This window comes from Leptosomus discolor, chromosome 1, assembly GCF_034619465.1.
Source record: "Leptosomus discolor isolate bLepDis1 chromosome 1, bLepDis1.hap2, whole genome shotgun sequence".
In the NCBI taxonomy this organism is placed as follows: domain Eukaryota; kingdom Metazoa; phylum Chordata; class Aves; order Leptosomiformes; family Leptosomidae; genus Leptosomus; species Leptosomus discolor.
In genome coordinates this window covers 1,803,079-1,818,770 of record NC_141391.1, presented here as the reverse complement: position 1 = coordinate 1,818,770, position 15,692 = coordinate 1,803,079, and the positions used below count along the sequence as shown (strand labels likewise).

General features: G+C 47.9%; 1 protein-coding gene across 4 annotated transcripts in view; it reads left to right on the top strand.

Moving 5' to 3' along the window:
• The first annotated feature begins 794 nt into the window (after positions 1-794).
• Positions 795-15,692, top strand: part of RAB6A (RAB6A, member RAS oncogene family) — a 61,286-nt gene continuing 46,388 nt past the window's right edge. For 3 of the 4 annotated variants that reach the window (XM_086481601.1, XM_086481600.1, XM_086481599.1), the window contains exon 1: positions 795-864. In XM_086481601.1, the coding sequence (XP_086337727.1) occupies positions 795-864 (70 nt within the window). The remainder of the gene's footprint in view (positions 865-15,692) is intronic. The other variant, XM_086481602.1, reaches the window with a different exon arrangement.

The window sequence follows — 15,692 nt, the reverse complement described above, 5'->3', positions numbered from 1 at the left end:
CCTCAGGTGGGGTTTTGGGCTCTCCGCCAGGCAGGGAAGGAGCACCGAGCCGTTCCCAAACGACAGTCCCAGCCACTGCGAAAGGGTGACAGTGGGAATCGTTGACCTCCCTGGGAAGCGTCACCCTGCTGAGGTGAGGCGTCTGCAGGGGCGGTGTCTGGGGACATCACTCACTGTGTCCCCAACAAATGCTCCTGTGAAAGGAACACCCGTATTGGTTTAGGATTAGGCCTTTGGTCTTAACGACTGTGCTTGTTCCTCACACTTTTGGCGTCCTCGCCTCGCAGTTCAGTGATTTCAGCCGGCAGGATTTCACCCCAGCGTCCAGAAAACCCACGCAGCCATCGTTAGGCTCCAGAGTGAACCCGCCCCGCTCGGAGGCAGAGGACGGCAAGTCCCGCCCTCTCCCCTTATCGCCCCGCCCCTCCCGCTGCGATTGGCCCGCCGCCTAAGGGTAGGCGGGGGCGGCACGGGTACGCAGCGCGAGGGGTGGGGCGGCGCGGCGCGCGCGTGCGCGGGGCGGGGGCGCGCGGCCGCGGTGTAGAGGCGCCGGGAGCGCGGGGCGGGGGAAGGAGCTCGGCCCTGAGGGGAGCGGCGGCAGCGGCGGCACCGACACCTCACCCAGCCGGGCTGCGCCTCGCCGGGGGCTCCGCGCCCGGCCCCGCGCCCCTGCCCGCCGCCCGCAGCCTTCGCCTGAAGGGGGTTGGGGGCGGAAAGAAGCGAGCGAAGAGCGGTCGCGGGTCCCGCCGCGGGGAGCGGAGCGAGCGCGGGGCGGCGGCGGCGGCTCCTCCATCATGTCGGCGGGCGGGGACTTCGGCAACCCGCTGCGGAAATTCAAGCTGGTGTTCCTGGGCGAGCAGAGCGGTGAGTCACCGCCCGGCCCGGCCCGGTCCGGGTCTCCCTTACACAGCGGTGGCGGTGGGGTGGGCTCCTCCCTTCCCCCCCCCCCTCCCGCCGCGGCGGACCCACCCTTATGGGGGCTGGGGTCGCGCCGGAGGGGACACCCCCCCCCCCCCCTCTTCCTCCTCATCCTCCGTGGGCGAGCTGGGCTGTGCCATAACCCCGCGTTATGAGGGGAAAAGGGGGTCTCCCGCCCCGTCCCCGCCGCTTTCCGTGGGGCGGGGGGCTGCGGGCCCCGAGGAGGGGCTGCCCCGGGGCGTTCGCCTCCCCCTTGCAGCGGCTGCCCTGCCTTGGGGTCGCTGCGCCTTCGGTGACAGGGAGGGATCGAGCGCGGGGTTAAAAAAAAAAAAAAAAAAAAAAAAGAATAAAAGCCCCACCGAAACCCACCGGCCACATCTCCAGAAACAGTTGCTGATTCATTTGATCCCCGCTCCTCTGTTTTTTTTGGGGGCAGGAGCCTCCATCCCTGGTGTTTGCTTTGTAAATACAGCGTTTTTCGATAAACGGGGTTGTGTCTCGGCAAAGCGGATCCGACGCTCTAAATATTTAATTCGGAGAGGTTTTCTTCCCTGTCTTTGGAATTTAAAAGAAAAAACAACACCAAAAAACCCACCCGGGCAGTGTCTCCTCCTTCCTCGGTAGAAGGCCTATATCTGCAATACCGCATTTCAGATCTTTCACCTCGGAGTTTTCTGAAAAAAAAAAAAAAAAAAAAAATTTTAAAAAAAAGCTCGTTTGTCAGATCCTTTGTGTGATCCTGGTCAGAGATTGAGTGATCTTTGACATAATAAGTAGGTGTAAAATATTTTTCTGTCTCAGGGTGGGGTATTTGCTCCCTCAGCCACCTTTGGTCTTTCTGTGGTGGGAGATGATGAAATACTAGGTGGTTTTTTTTTTTTTTCCTCCCCCAAATGACTTACATCTTGGTGTTTCCTCACTCATGTAGATAAACTTGGTGATAAGGCAGCTATTAAAATGATTTACCTATTCATTGGTGGTTTCCTTTAGTCTGTTCCTTTCATACTTTTAAAAAAATTTTTTTTTTTTTTTTTTGATGGTGGAACAGCTCCTCTTTGTATTAGGGATTCAGGGAGCACAAGTTCAACTTGAGTATTTTTTTGGGTGCAAGTCACCTGATCTGCTTGGTGAGGGGCTGTTTGGCCAGCCATTTTATGAGGATTTTTGGAAGAGGGTCATGTAGAAACCCCCCCCCCCCCGCAAGGTATTTGATAACAGGAGTCTTAAACGTTAGCTATGCATTTGCAAAATGCTTGGCTCGTTTTACTGCATTTCTGAGCTCCGATTTCATGAGGTTTTTCAAATACCTCCACGGAAGGTTGTAGCACCTGGTACAGAGCTTAAATCTCAGCAGCTCTTAGTTTACACGTGGATTTCTTGTCCCTGTTCTCGCAGACGTAACGTCAGATATCTGCTTCCTCTGGTCTTTGTTGGTTTGTTTTTGTGTTTTTTTTTTTTTTCCCTTCTCAGCTATCATCTGTGTTTATACTGGAAGGTTTTAAATAATTCCTGTTCGTGGCATCATGTCTGGGGAGGAGAGAAGGGTTTTTATGGGCAGAGCACAGCAAAACACTCCTAACCGAATACACATAGTGCTGCGACCGCTGGCTTCTCTGGGGCTTATGGACGGTTCAAGCCGATTTGAATGGAGCTGGTGAGGGCCCAGCTAGCAGCTGCGGGGTGGGTTTCAGACCTGCCTTTGTCTCAGATCCTGGGCGATGACTCGGGGACCGATCTGCGCTGAACTCGGTGCTAAACGTGGCCGTGCTGATGGCAGCGGTGGCCACGCAGCCCGTGGGGTGCTGCAGCGTGGGCATGCTCCGGCACGGTGCTCGGATGATTCTTGCCTGTGATGGAGAGACGGCTTTTTCTGAATTCAGCGTGAATCTCTCTAGATATTACTGTCATGATGTCATTCTGTGTCATTTTTTTGCTGTCCAAAGGAAGTTTAGCTCCTGTTACAAATGGCTCCTGGAAGAATAAATGCCCTGATAATGTTCTTCTGTACGATGGAGACCATGACAGACGCGTCTCTGATGCTGCAAAGGGAGTTCGAGCGGGTTTTGCTTAGACGTAGCTCCCTTTGTCGTTCTTTGTTTTGAAGGTGAAGGGAAACGTAGAAATAAAGTTTTTTGTAATCGCAGCTTTCATAAACGAGAAGGTCTCTTTGTACAACTGTTGCGCTGCGTTGCTGCATTCGCCTCCTGTTCAGCTAAAAGGTGGTCTGCCCTGGTGGAAGGCCATCATTAAAGGTGTCCTCCTGCTGCTGGTGGGGCGGCCGAATGCTTCTGGTTCATTTACATTCGGGGACTTCACAATGACGAAGTGTTACGAAGGGCTACGGTGTTGAGGAGCTGCCTCAGCAACCAAAGCTGGCTAATGCCAGACCTTCTGCACCGACTGTGTACAGTCTTTTCAATAAACGTGTGTGTTATGGCGAAGAAATTAATGAACTGGAGTTCATTACTGTGCAGGCTTTACAGCCCTTCCATGCGACCGTGAGAGCAAAGACAGGCTCGTTCCGTGTGAGATCTGGAAGCATCTCGAGGTGTTTTATTCAAAGGTGGGACCGCACAGTGGATGCAGCGTCTGATTTTTTGCTGGTATCCTCAGCCATGTTGTGGGAGTTCGATGCCGTATACCTAGGCGGTCGTGTGGACTGCAGTGATTCTTCCTAGTCAGGCTGTTCGTCACCCGCTGCAGATTTTCTTCCTTGTGCCAAGATGCTGATTTTTGTTTTTTTTTTTTTTTTCCTTGTTTAAAGCCCCTTCTTTCCTTGCTCACCCAGATCTTCTCGTCTCCCCTCCCTGTCACTCACATCGTCTGCCTTTTCTGCTGTTACTGCGCCGGCTGCTCGGTGCCGTGGCGAGCAGGCTGACCCATCGCCGCAGCTCCCCGGCCGTGGGTGCTGCCCGTGCCGGCCGCTCGGTCGGGGATGGTGTATGTTGGCCGAATGACATCAGGTCGCTCCCGGCTCCGTTTGGGATTTACTGCAAGTCATCCCCTCTCGAGGCCGTAGGATGGCTGTGTCCCCCGCGCCCCTCCCCAGCCCAGCCTGGACACTTGCCGCGTGTACTGTGGATTCATCACGAGCCTGCAACATAATCCGTGTCCAGCTCGAAGAACCTTCTCTTTCTTTCTCTCCCTTATTTATTATTTTTTTTTTAACTTGTAGTACAAGGCTGTAGCGTTGGGTGGCTAGCAAGAAGGCAACTTCACCAGCGCTTGCCTTAATTGAATTACTTTTCTCAATGATTGAAGATTATACAGAGTTTAGCAGTTTTAAATATGCTAATCTTTACTGAAAAAGGCAGAGAGAGCTCTGTGCTGAGGGATTAGATAGAGCTATTGTGGCGGGGGAGAAAAAAAATCTGCTCCTTACTGCCTTTGATCTTGTTTTATCAGGTGATTTTCATCAGTCCTAACGCCTCGAGTTAAGAAATTCTGGTTTCTGGGTCGCACCCGTGAGTGTACCCATCACCTGTGTTAGGGTAGCTTGCAGTAAATATGGTATATATTCAGATGTTAACAATATCTTTAGTTCTGTCTTGCACAGGAACGCCTCGACTTCTTAATACACCGATTTTTTGATTGAATGGGCAGAACTGAATTCTGGGGCACCGCAACAGAAATATTCTTCTGTCACGTGGGTTTATGCTGCAGCTCTTATTGGCGAGCAAGCCTGAAGGGCATTAATATATACAGAAAGCAGAATAAGTCCCTCTTGTCTCTCTCTGCTGGCATTTCTGCATTGTGTAAGATCTAAAAAAAAAAAAAAAAAGTTAATTTGTTCTAGTTTTCTTTATCAGGAACTGAGATTTTTAATATTGAAAAAACTGATAAGTACAATATAATAACTTGAGGAATATAACTGTTTGGAAACCACTAATGAGCCATACTGTTGCATAACCACGTTGGTACAGCGCTGCTGAACAGTGTGGTGTGTCTTATTAGATAACTGGGGAGCTGCAGGTAGCTTGTGTGTGACACTGGTCACAGTTCAGCCCGTCTGCAGAGACTGGCATCCCTGTGCCAATTAACTCCTAATTTTTTTTCTTAAAGGAATTCTTGGCTTTGCAAGCTCTAGAGAGCTATTAACTAGTCCCACCGGTGGCTTAAAACCTTACCCCCTTCCCTCCTGTTAATCTCCTAGTCTCTTGGTTTTCCTGGGGCTGGGTCTTCAGCCTTTTGGGTTTATATTTGGACTGTATGTGCTTTCCACAAGTCGCTGAACTTCATTTTCTTGGGTACATCTGGAGGCTGAATATTATTCTGGTTCTTTCTCATCTCCATTTCTGAAATAGCCCTTCCTATAACAATGTCTGGAAGAAGCACGTCAGACTTGGAGAAAAAGACTTAAATGTTTTTTGTGGTGCCTGTTCTCATGGTGCCTTTTGATCCCGGCCTATTTGAGGAAACCTCTGAAGGATCTAGATCTTTTCTTCAAAGGAGGAATAGCTGTGCCTCTCTGCACTTTGGTATGCTTTTCTGTCTGTGTCTGAGAGATAATTCGTGCACTTGGAAGGAAAGGATCTTGTTGTCCCTTGATTTAAAATAATGGCTTCTATATCTGCAGCTGTTGGGGTGTTGGTGGTACTTGGTGCTTTCTTGGCACGTGATCCAGGTTCTGCAAAGCTGATGTCTGAGGCTTTTGCTGAAGCTGTAAATGGGACTAACAGAAACAAGGTGAGGAACCTCATCCGAGGCCACCTTAGCAGAACATCTAGCATTTGTAAATTATCAGATCCAACAGTTGTCAGCCCTTCTTCTTGACTTCACTGATCATTAGAAATCTGCAGTTGGTTGGTGAGGAAGTAGCTACCTTCCTCTTTACCAGATAATTTAGTCCAGGTGTTTGAAGGCATTTGTGGTGTTCATGCATGTACAAGTACCTGTTGTATACACTGGTTAAAAAACCCAACCCAACAAACCAAACCAAGCCAACAGAAACTCTCAGTGGTTTGAAACATGGCTCAGAAGAAATTGAATTTTGCTGTCTCAACACAAACACCGTCAGATTTTTCAAGACAGCCTCCAAAGCTCACCTGTGCCTCCTGTAACCTGCAAGAACAGTTACCTCGTGTCAGACAAATGTGTCTGAAAGCGTGTGGGAGCTCTGATGCTTCTGCTCTGATGCTTCTGCTCCGATGCGGAGCAGGATAGGACACAACTAAAGCACTGTTTTGAAAATGAACTGATATAATGAAAATGATTATGCGTTTGACGCCTTAGTATAAATTACTTATGGAGGTAGTCTGAATGAAAAATGTGTGTCTCGGCAAACAAACAGCAGTCAAAGTATGGACTGGCAGTGAAGGCAGAATTTTTCAGGTCCGTTTTCTTGATTTATTTACTGAGCTTACACAAAGTCGAAAAGCTAAATGGATTCTTTGTTTTCCCCTCGGCATAAAACAAATTCTTCTGGCTCTAACGTATTGAAGGGCCCAGGGACAGCGAACAATTGAATCAATTACTTTACATCAGATATTTTCTTTTTGTGTTCAAAACATGATGGGCTAAATATGTTTTGGAATATTTGAGTAATATTAACTGAAAAAAAAAATTGACTCTTTTGTGGGTTTCAGTGGTATTTATCTCTTACGCAAATGTGGCTTAGTGCTTCATGAAGAAAAAATGCTAATCTGGGAAGCAAATATGATTTGATACTCAAGCTAAATAAATGATTTTCACCTGTGTGAGCTAGGTAATGGTTCGGTAAATGCGTGTGTGGGTTTGCATGTATATTATACTTGGAAAATACCCAACTTGGTGCAAAGGCCATACCGAGCGGCTGAGATCATTTGGGGATGGAAATGGCATCTCGTTGGTCGTCAACCAGTAAAAATACCGACTTAAGAAAATAACCAACTTTAAATGCAAAGCAGTATCAAAATTGGGGGTTTAAGTGGAAGGACGTCCTACTCCTGATGTCACGTGCACCTCAATGCGATCATAAAACATGCTGCTGCAGCCTCCCCTGGTTGGGCATGCAGACCTGGTTTTTTGTGTGCCACTGAGTTCTTGAGCCCCTTGCTGGCTTCTGGCTGCCTCCTCTTGAGTCTGTCAAACAGAGTTCAGTCTTCAAATTAGGAAGGAAGTCCTTATTTACCTGTACAGCACAATATTGTTTAAGTTGACTTTTTAGAACAAGGGTGTAACTTTCCTTTTTTGTTCCCCGTTAGCACGTTCTTTCTGCTGGACCATTGTAGACCACGATGAGTCAGTGCTGCCAGAATGCCAGGGCATGGTTTCCCAGTCCGCTGTATGTTTTGAAAAGACTTTTTGGACTTCTGGCTTACCCAGTATGATAACTGGTTTAGTTAGAGTGTGGACAAGGGAAGCTGAGGAATCACAGAACGCTTTGGATTGGAAGGGACCTCAAAGACCATCCAGTTCCAAACCCCTGCCATGGGCAGGGACACCTCCCACCAGACCAGGTTGCTGCAAGTCCCATCCAGCCTGGCCTTGAACACTGCCAGGGAGGGGGCAGCCACAGCTTCCTTAGGCAACCTGTGCCAGTGTCTCACCACCCTCAGGGTGAAGAACTTCTTTGTTGTATCTAGTCTAAACCTGCCCTCTCCCAGCTTCCAGCCATTACCCCTCATCCTGTCACTGCAGGCCCTTGTAAAAAGTCTCTCCCCAGCCTCCTTGTAGGCCCCCTGCAGGTGCTGGAAGGCCGCTTGAAAGTCTCCCCAGAGCCTTCTCTCCTCCAGGCTGAACACCCCCAACTCTCAGCCTGTCCTCACAGGGAGCTGCTCCAGCCCCTCAGCATCTTCGTGGCCTCCTCTGGACCCGCTCGAGCAGGTCCGTGTCTGTCTTGTGCTGGTGCCCCCAGAGCTGGACGCAGCCCTGCAGGGGGGTCTCACCAGAGCGGAGCAGAGGGGCAGGATCCCCTCCCTCGCCCTGCTGCCCACGCAGCTCTGGGTGCAGCCCAGAATGCCATTGGCACATTGTTGCCTCATGTCCAGCTTTTCACCCACCAGCACCCCCAGGTCCTTCTCCCCAGCACTGCTCTCCATCCCCCATCCCCCAGCCTGTACCTGTCCTTGGGATTGCCCCGACCCACGTGCAGGACCTTGCACTTGGCCTTATTGAACCTCATGAGGTTCACACAGACCCACCTCTCCAGCCTGTCCAGGTCCCTCTGGATGCCCTCCCTTCCGTCCAGCACGTTGACCTCACCACACAGCTTGGTGTCGTCCCCAAACTTGCTGAGGCGGCACTCGATGTCCCTGTCCATGTCGCCGGCAAAGATGTTAAGCAGCACCAGTCCCAGCACTGATCCCTGAGGAACACCGCTTGTCACTGGTCTCCACTCAGGCATTGGGCCATTGATCACAACTCTTTGAGGGCGACCTCCCAGCCAATTCCTTATCCACCGCGTGCTCCATCCGAATACGTTGTGTGATGTCCTGAAGTTTGGCTTTTAAAGAATTTTTACAAAGCCAAACACAAAATCCTTGACACTCTCCATAGTGATGAGAATCAGATCGAGTATGTACTCTGAAGGTCTGTTCCTTCTCTTGGAGTGTTTTTGTCCACGTTGTAACTTCCTCCTTTAGACTCGTCACAGCGACCAGAGCTGGAAGTGCCATCTCCGCTGCGCTGGAGTCCAACTGGTAACTCTGCAAGTGGATCCTGCTGGACCTTGGCTGCTTCCATGAGTGCAGGTGCCTGGCTAAGGTGCACCTGCACACTGATACTGCCCATGGGGGTTGCTTCCATTTTAACGTGCAGTTGGGGCACAGCGTTGAGTTTCCGTGACTTGACTAGCTGCCAGCATCCCCTGGAGATGCCACACAGCTATTCTGAGATTTGCAGGCTCATGGTGTTCTCTCATCCAGACATATGTAGGTGTCATCAACGCACAGACTTAAGGCTTTGGTTTAAATCTAAAGCATATTTGTCCAGAACTGGAAGAGTCTGGAAGAAGTACTGGAGCAACACTGATGAGCAGGTAGCTATTTTGTATTCAGAACCAGGGGAAGGTGCAGGTAAACCTGCTAGTGAGAAAATGTTCTTTACTTTCACTGGGTCTCTTTCATGTCTTGAATTGTGACCACTGAAACCTCTGTACTGTTAACATTTGCGACCGTGTGAGTGAATGCCATTTTTCCTGCTAAGTGACAGTTTTTTAATGATTTGCTTCTAGGAGAGTGGTCGGCAGTTGCTGCAGCAAAAAAACCAACCCCGCTCCAACATTTCTGTAATTTAATGCAGAGGCCGGTTTATTCCATTCCTCTCAATGCTTCCTGCTGCACTTCCTGTACTTGCCTCTGTCTGGGTTTGAGTTACAGCCAGGCCGTTTTCTTAATGTTCTCGATACGTGCAACACAGAGAAGGGAAATTAAACGTAGAATAGCTGCGTAGCTAAAAGGAGAGGGGCCTTCGGAGGGTGCAGGCTCACCGGCAAAGCTCCAAGCAGCGGCCCATGCAGGATTGACAAGATTCCTGTCGGTCTGATCTCTGCCAAGCAGCCTGAAGTAGCTGCTGCTGGAGTCGAGGAGAGTGAATTCCTGCGAGCAGGTCGAGAGTTGGGCCCTGCAGAGGCTCTGAAGCTCTCTGCACAGAAATGGGCAGGCAGCGTTGTATTCGTCTGAGCTGCAGAAGCGTTCCTCTGCAGCTTGCAGGGCTGGGCGCTTCATTTGTTTGAATGAAGATGTGGCCTTCTCGGGGAGTAGAAAATACTCGCTCGTTACTGACTCTGTCCTCTTCTGCTGGCACAGAAATGGCCGTGAGAAACCCTACTTGTCAGTGATGGGAGGGTTTTTTTTTTTTTAAGAAGGAAGGTTTAGTAGGGGAATCTGCACTAGATGGGTGATTGAATCATCCACTGGATGTCTGAGGTGGCAGAGGAAATGGAGAGGACGAAATTTATTGTAAGTGCTGCGAGTAAAAGCATAGCGTGCACGCAGAGATCCATAAATCTTGGTGAGAGCAGTGTGAGCTCAGAACCGGGGTAGAGGGCGTTTGATTGGAAAGGCAGGTGAGTGGAGGAGACTTGCTTTTTTGGAAAAAAACACCGAATCCGCAGGTAGTATTTCCTGATGGAGGCAGTCAGTATTGTGGAAGTAGATGAGCAGGGCTTAGCTCGTGTGTAACAATTAATGGGCAGCGAAACACTGTGCTGCAGTGTTTTCCAAGGGAAGTTCTGTCCCCCTCTTGACTTCAGTAGGCAGCGCTAGGTGGGTCCTCATGCTAGAGGTTTGCTGCCTTATTTGCCTTGTCTGTATTACCTGCTTTTTCTTCCTCATTCCCTTCCCCTGCTTTCAGGCTGAAGCATTTGCTGCCGAAGCAGTTTTTTGAGTATCGTGTCCTTGGCACACTCAAAATGGCTGAAAATCACTCGTGTTTGCATAAAAGCTAGGATGGGTTTACTAAAGCTGAGCTTCAGCTTCTTGCTTGGATAAAGCTGCATCTTTCAGCGTAGCAGCTGAACACAGCTGGAGAAGGCTCAGAGCAAAATGGCTGAAGAAAGTTTGCGTTTGGTGTATCATCTCAAGGAAATCCTAAGCTGCTTTTTTTTTTTTTTTTTTTTTCTTCCCGACCTCAGAATGCCTTACAAAGAGGTTTTCACAGGCTGGGTCTCTTCCAGCCCCTCATTTCCAGTCCCACCCACGAGTCAGGTTCTTGTTGCTTGTTCTCAGCTTTCCAAGCTGCCTCTTAATATCAGTTCTTTATTCAAGGATAATTACTCAAGTCATAATTACATTCCTGTTCTTTCTTTTCTCCCCACTTTTTTCCAAGTTATCTTTTGCCTCTTTTTGCTGAGCAGTCGTTGGAGTGGCTTTTATCCATCAGGCAATTAACTTTGTGACCATAGTTCTTTTCCGCTTTTTTATTTTTAGTTGCTCTTAAACCTCAATGTGACTTGGAGAAGGGGGTAGGTTTTTTCCCCTGAAACTGCATAAATGGTAGGCAGATCAAAAGTTTGTGTCCCATAAGATTTACCGCTTTATTTAGATGCAGGCTTGGGAAAAGGTTTTCCCAGTGAAACTGTCACAGTCTTGTAATCATCTGCTGGTTTGATGTTAAATTATTTTCCCCCTTCTCTGTTCAAGGGCTGATAGGTTGCCTCTGTTTCTGTCTGTAAGCTTGGTGGACTGTTTATGCTGCCACAGCAAGTAATTTACAGTTAAATACAGTCTTGGTCTTAGGAATTCTACAATTTAGCTTAAAAATACAAGAGGGATTTTTTTTTTTTCCTTGGGAAGACAGCTGAGTTTTCCCCCAAATCATTAAACTGCAGAATATATAGTAAACTCAAGAGGAACCTTGTGCTAATTACATGCATTCCCTCTAGTAAGTCCTGACATCTAGAGAAAAAAATCCCCTATGGAATTGTGTGGATGATGTTTTAAATGGTTGTTGTAGTCTGTGCAAGGCTTGCACAGCTAAGAATGAGTCAAAGACTTGAGATCTGGATTTTTCAGGTGAAATCAAGCCTTGTTGTTCGCAGCATGTGGGAAGTCAGAACCGTGCCCCTTGGAAGATGGAGGAGCTGTGTACCCTGGGCTAGCTGTGTTCCTGGAGCCCAGACCCCAGGAAGAGCAAAGGCTTTCCAGCTTTGCCTGTTGGAAGGTGGAGAAGGGGAAGAAGTGTACTACATGAAATGCTTTTAAGGAGTTTCAAAATAGCGCCATGCTTTTTCCATGGTTTGATGCTTCTCAAATGCTTGCCTAAAATACCTGACTTGAGAACCTGCTTGTATCTCCGCGTGGCTTTGGTTTCACTGGGTGATTCCCCACTGCCACCCTCAGCCACACAGCGGAGGAAGATGGCAACGTGGTATTTACTGCTGGCAGCTCTTTCATGCGTCTTAATGGCGAGCAACCATGACTTTCTGGGTCGGTGGCATGTCTGTGAGGTCCTCGGAGAACCCTGTGGCACACTTAAAGCTGGTTTTGTAGGTATGACAGCCTGAAGACCCCAAACTACCTCCTGTGCACATTTATACAGGGAATTGCTGGAGTTAGAAACAAGTCTTTTCTGTGTGTCTTGGAGAGTCAATATTATACTTCAATAGGAACTTAGCTAGTATATGTCCTTAGAGCTCTGATGGGAAGGGATTGTTCCTCTGGAGAATACTACTGGAGGAGAGTAGTTATTTCAAGATACCGTATCCCAGCTGGAGCGTAGATAATTTTCCTCTAAAGAATTTCCTGCTCCAAACCCAAGTTCTTGTATAAGTGCTCTCTTTTTTTTTTCTGTAGCTGAACCCTACAGTTCTTCTTGGAATAGCCTTTTTCCCAGAAAAGGTCAGGAGAAACAAACAAACAAACCCAACACAAACCACCAAACCAAAAACCCCACAAACAAAATCAAAACTTCTTCCATTGACTGGTTGGAACCAAATTCCCATCTTTCAAAGACTAACATTTTTTTTTTAAAAAAAACCCCATGCTTCTAGATGAGTATTGAACTCTGGGTCTGCAGACCCCCTCAGGCTCCATGACCTCTTTCCAAGGCATTTGTGAAATGCAGCTGGGAAGAAACAAGTTTATTCAGCTGGCTTAAACTCCCTGCAGAGAGGTCTGTGTCTCAGTTAGGAAGTTTTTAGAGGCCTGCACATTGAAAGGCTGGAAATCGTTGTGCTGGATTAACATAATTTGAGCTTTAAGTTCTTGATTTGCAGTGCAGGGTGGAGAAGGCAACAGGAATGCCAAGTGTCCATACTGGTGGCCTCTGTTCTGCCCCAGTCTGCAGGAGGAAAGCTGGCACAGCTCAGGAGCAGAGCTGTGAAGGAGAAACGGGTAGTGTGATGTCAAGATACACTCACCTCGAATTCTTAACGCAAGGTGTTGGTAGCCAGGTGTTGCCTGGACTCGTACAAGTGTCTGAGGAGACCAGAATGTGCAACTTCTTAAATCGTGTTACTCTCAAGTTCGACATGTTTGTTTTTTGGTTTCTGTTGCTAAAAAGAGTAAATTGTGGTTGGGTTTTGTGGTCCTGAAAACCAAAGTCCTGTGCTGCTCTTGTAACATGCACTGCTATACACGTTCTACTCTATTTTGGTATCAGCTATTTTCCTCCCGTGTGGCTGTGGAGTTGCATCATACAGGCGAACCCATGTGTATTGTTGTGCAGAGGACTGTGTACATCTGGTTATTTTTGCACCAGTCCCCAGGTATTCTCCGCAGACATCCTTGTCAACTTGGATCAGCAAATGCTGCCTGGAGTCGCGCTGTGCTTTGTGGAGAGGTGTGCTTAATGAAAGCGCGCGGAATGTCCTCTGTGCGGTTTCTTTTTCCTTACAAGCGGCCTCTGTGGAAGCCAGGCTGCATCGACCTGAGATCAGGACTATTTTAAGATTTTGTTGGACTTGATTCTGAAGAAATACTCGCCTGTGTGTCTGTCTGAAGAATGAGCCTGAGAGAAGAGGGCTTTTGTGGAAGCTGTTCTGCAGCTCTCGTGTGGAAAGTGTAAAGGTCGAGTCTTAGTCCTTCCAGAGCTGCCCAGAAGATGGTAGGTTCTGGGAATAAGATGGAGACACTGAGGAGGAAGCTATATGGACTCTCTTTTCCTTCTTTTTTCCTCCTTCTTCCAGGCAGGACAAACATCGCGACGGTGTGAGAGGGCAGAATTTTCCTTGAGGCAGTGTAGGGTAGGTAGTCACGAGAGGAGGGAGCAGGAGGGCGTATATGGTTGTTTTTCCAGGTGGATAACGGTGCTGGGGAAACATTAGGCAAAACTTTAAATTAGTTAAAGAATGGAGGGAAGGCAAGTCAGGAGTAATCCCTAGCATTTTAATAGGTCTCCTGAAACTTCTCTAATTCGTCGCTTGAAAAGGCTGACTTAGCATTGCTTGGTGGGCTTTCAAGGGCAAAACATTTCGGAAGACAGCAATAGCTTGTTTTACGGCCTCCATTCAGCACGTGGTATGGGGAAATGACAACTGGATTCCCTGAGCTGGATGGCAGCATATGCTGGTTTAGCTTCCATCAGAATCATGTTTAGTGCTGAAAAGAGTAGAAACCAGGATTGTTTCACTCCAGAAATGTGTACTCAGGTGGCTGCCCATTTTATCTCCTCCCTTCTGCAGCTGTTCTCTGCCTGAGGAGATTGCCGGCCTAATGTTACTTCCCGGGGCTATAGAAAGCCTTATGTGTTGTGTACCATGATACCGTGAAGGAGAAATTTCTCCTGTGAGACAGTCTCAGCCTACAGTATCTTCTCTTTCACCACTGCAATCCGCTGCCTGGGATTTTATCTAGTTTTCTCTGCTCACAAGTGTTGGTTGCATCTTATAATACAGTTCTTTGGATTTATCTAACTTTAGCTCATTACATTATGCAAGTAATACTTAAACGTGGAGCAGGGAGGAGATTGCATGGAAACGGAGGACAAAGGCAGAGGTTGTACTCTGCAGACTTACTTAGAGGGGAAATGGGAAGGTAGACATTTGAAGTCGTGGACTCGGTCTAAAGGCCGTGTGCTTTCTAACAGTCATCAAGATTTGTGTGTGAAACTTCCTGTTTACACAAATAGCTCCTGGCAGAAAGAACGGCAGTATCTGTATTTGCCGTGCTCGCAGCGGGCTGAGGACGTTGTCTGCCTGAACTACTGGCGCTGTAAACCGAAAGGTTTGTTAGGAGGGGATCCAGCTGTGCCTGGGCATCGTGGAAATACGGAGTCAGGTAGTTGTGGCTCTAAGGAACGGAAAGGGAGCTTTGTGGATTAGGAAAAAAAGTACAGGAGTAAGTAATGTTCAAGCAGAATGACAGATGCAGTGGTGACGTGTCCCAACGCTGCTTTTCTTAGTGACTGCAGAGAGCAGGGTTTAATTAGGAAGGCATCATCTGTAGGAAAAGGCGATGAACCAGCCTCCAGATAATCCAATATTACAGGTGAAGCTCAGGCCAAAGAGGTGCATTCAGCTGCTTTCGTTGGCAGGAGTATGGCTGCTTCATCATGCTTTCTCCAGAGGCAATAGGATAGGGAGAGACAGTGGGGCTGTTTTTTTCGGAAACCCCAGATTATTCCTATCACAGCAGTGAATCTGGCTCTTGCCTCAAAGAGAAGATAGTGGAGACAGAACAGATTTTTTTTTTATCCAAGGTTAAGAGTTAGCCACAGTGGTGTAGAGACCTTCTCTACAGGAGGATGGAGGCACGTTGACACCAGTAGTGACCACACGGTACTGAGGTGTGGGGAAGAGGCCAGCTTTGGATAACCAGGAAGGAGTTGACAGGTCTAGTCTAAAAGAAAGACTTGCAAACCCCAAAGAAACTTCTGGGTGCTTGAAGCAGTTAAAAAGCTAGTGATTTAGGGAGAGGGAGTGCTTTTGTTTGGCTTTTATGTATAAAGTTATCGGTATCATGTATAAAGGCATGTTGCAATACAAAAAGTGAACCTGCAACACTGAATTCTTCCAGCTATTCAGGCAGAAATTACGTTAGAACCTCTTCACTAACGTTGTATAGAAATTACTAATCCCGGTGGTTATCTTAAAAGATAATACTTTACAAGTCTGTATTGTGCTCTTTCATTACGGGTGTCATTGAGCTGCTTCTCCAGTTTGCTTTAAGAGGCCAGAATCTGAGGTTTCTGTAATACAGGTATTTTGAATAGGAAAGAGGATATTGGCTTGTTCTTGCAGGGAGCTGGAACCCATCTCGGAAGAGCAGAGAAGGCTGTATAGATGTTTAAAGCAGAGAAGTAGTTCCCTGTTACAAAAAAGTAGAAATAAATCTGCTCAGGTGCTGTACGGACTAGCCAAGAGTGCAAAGTAGGTGATTAATGATTTTAAGTGTATGGGAATAACAATATGGAAA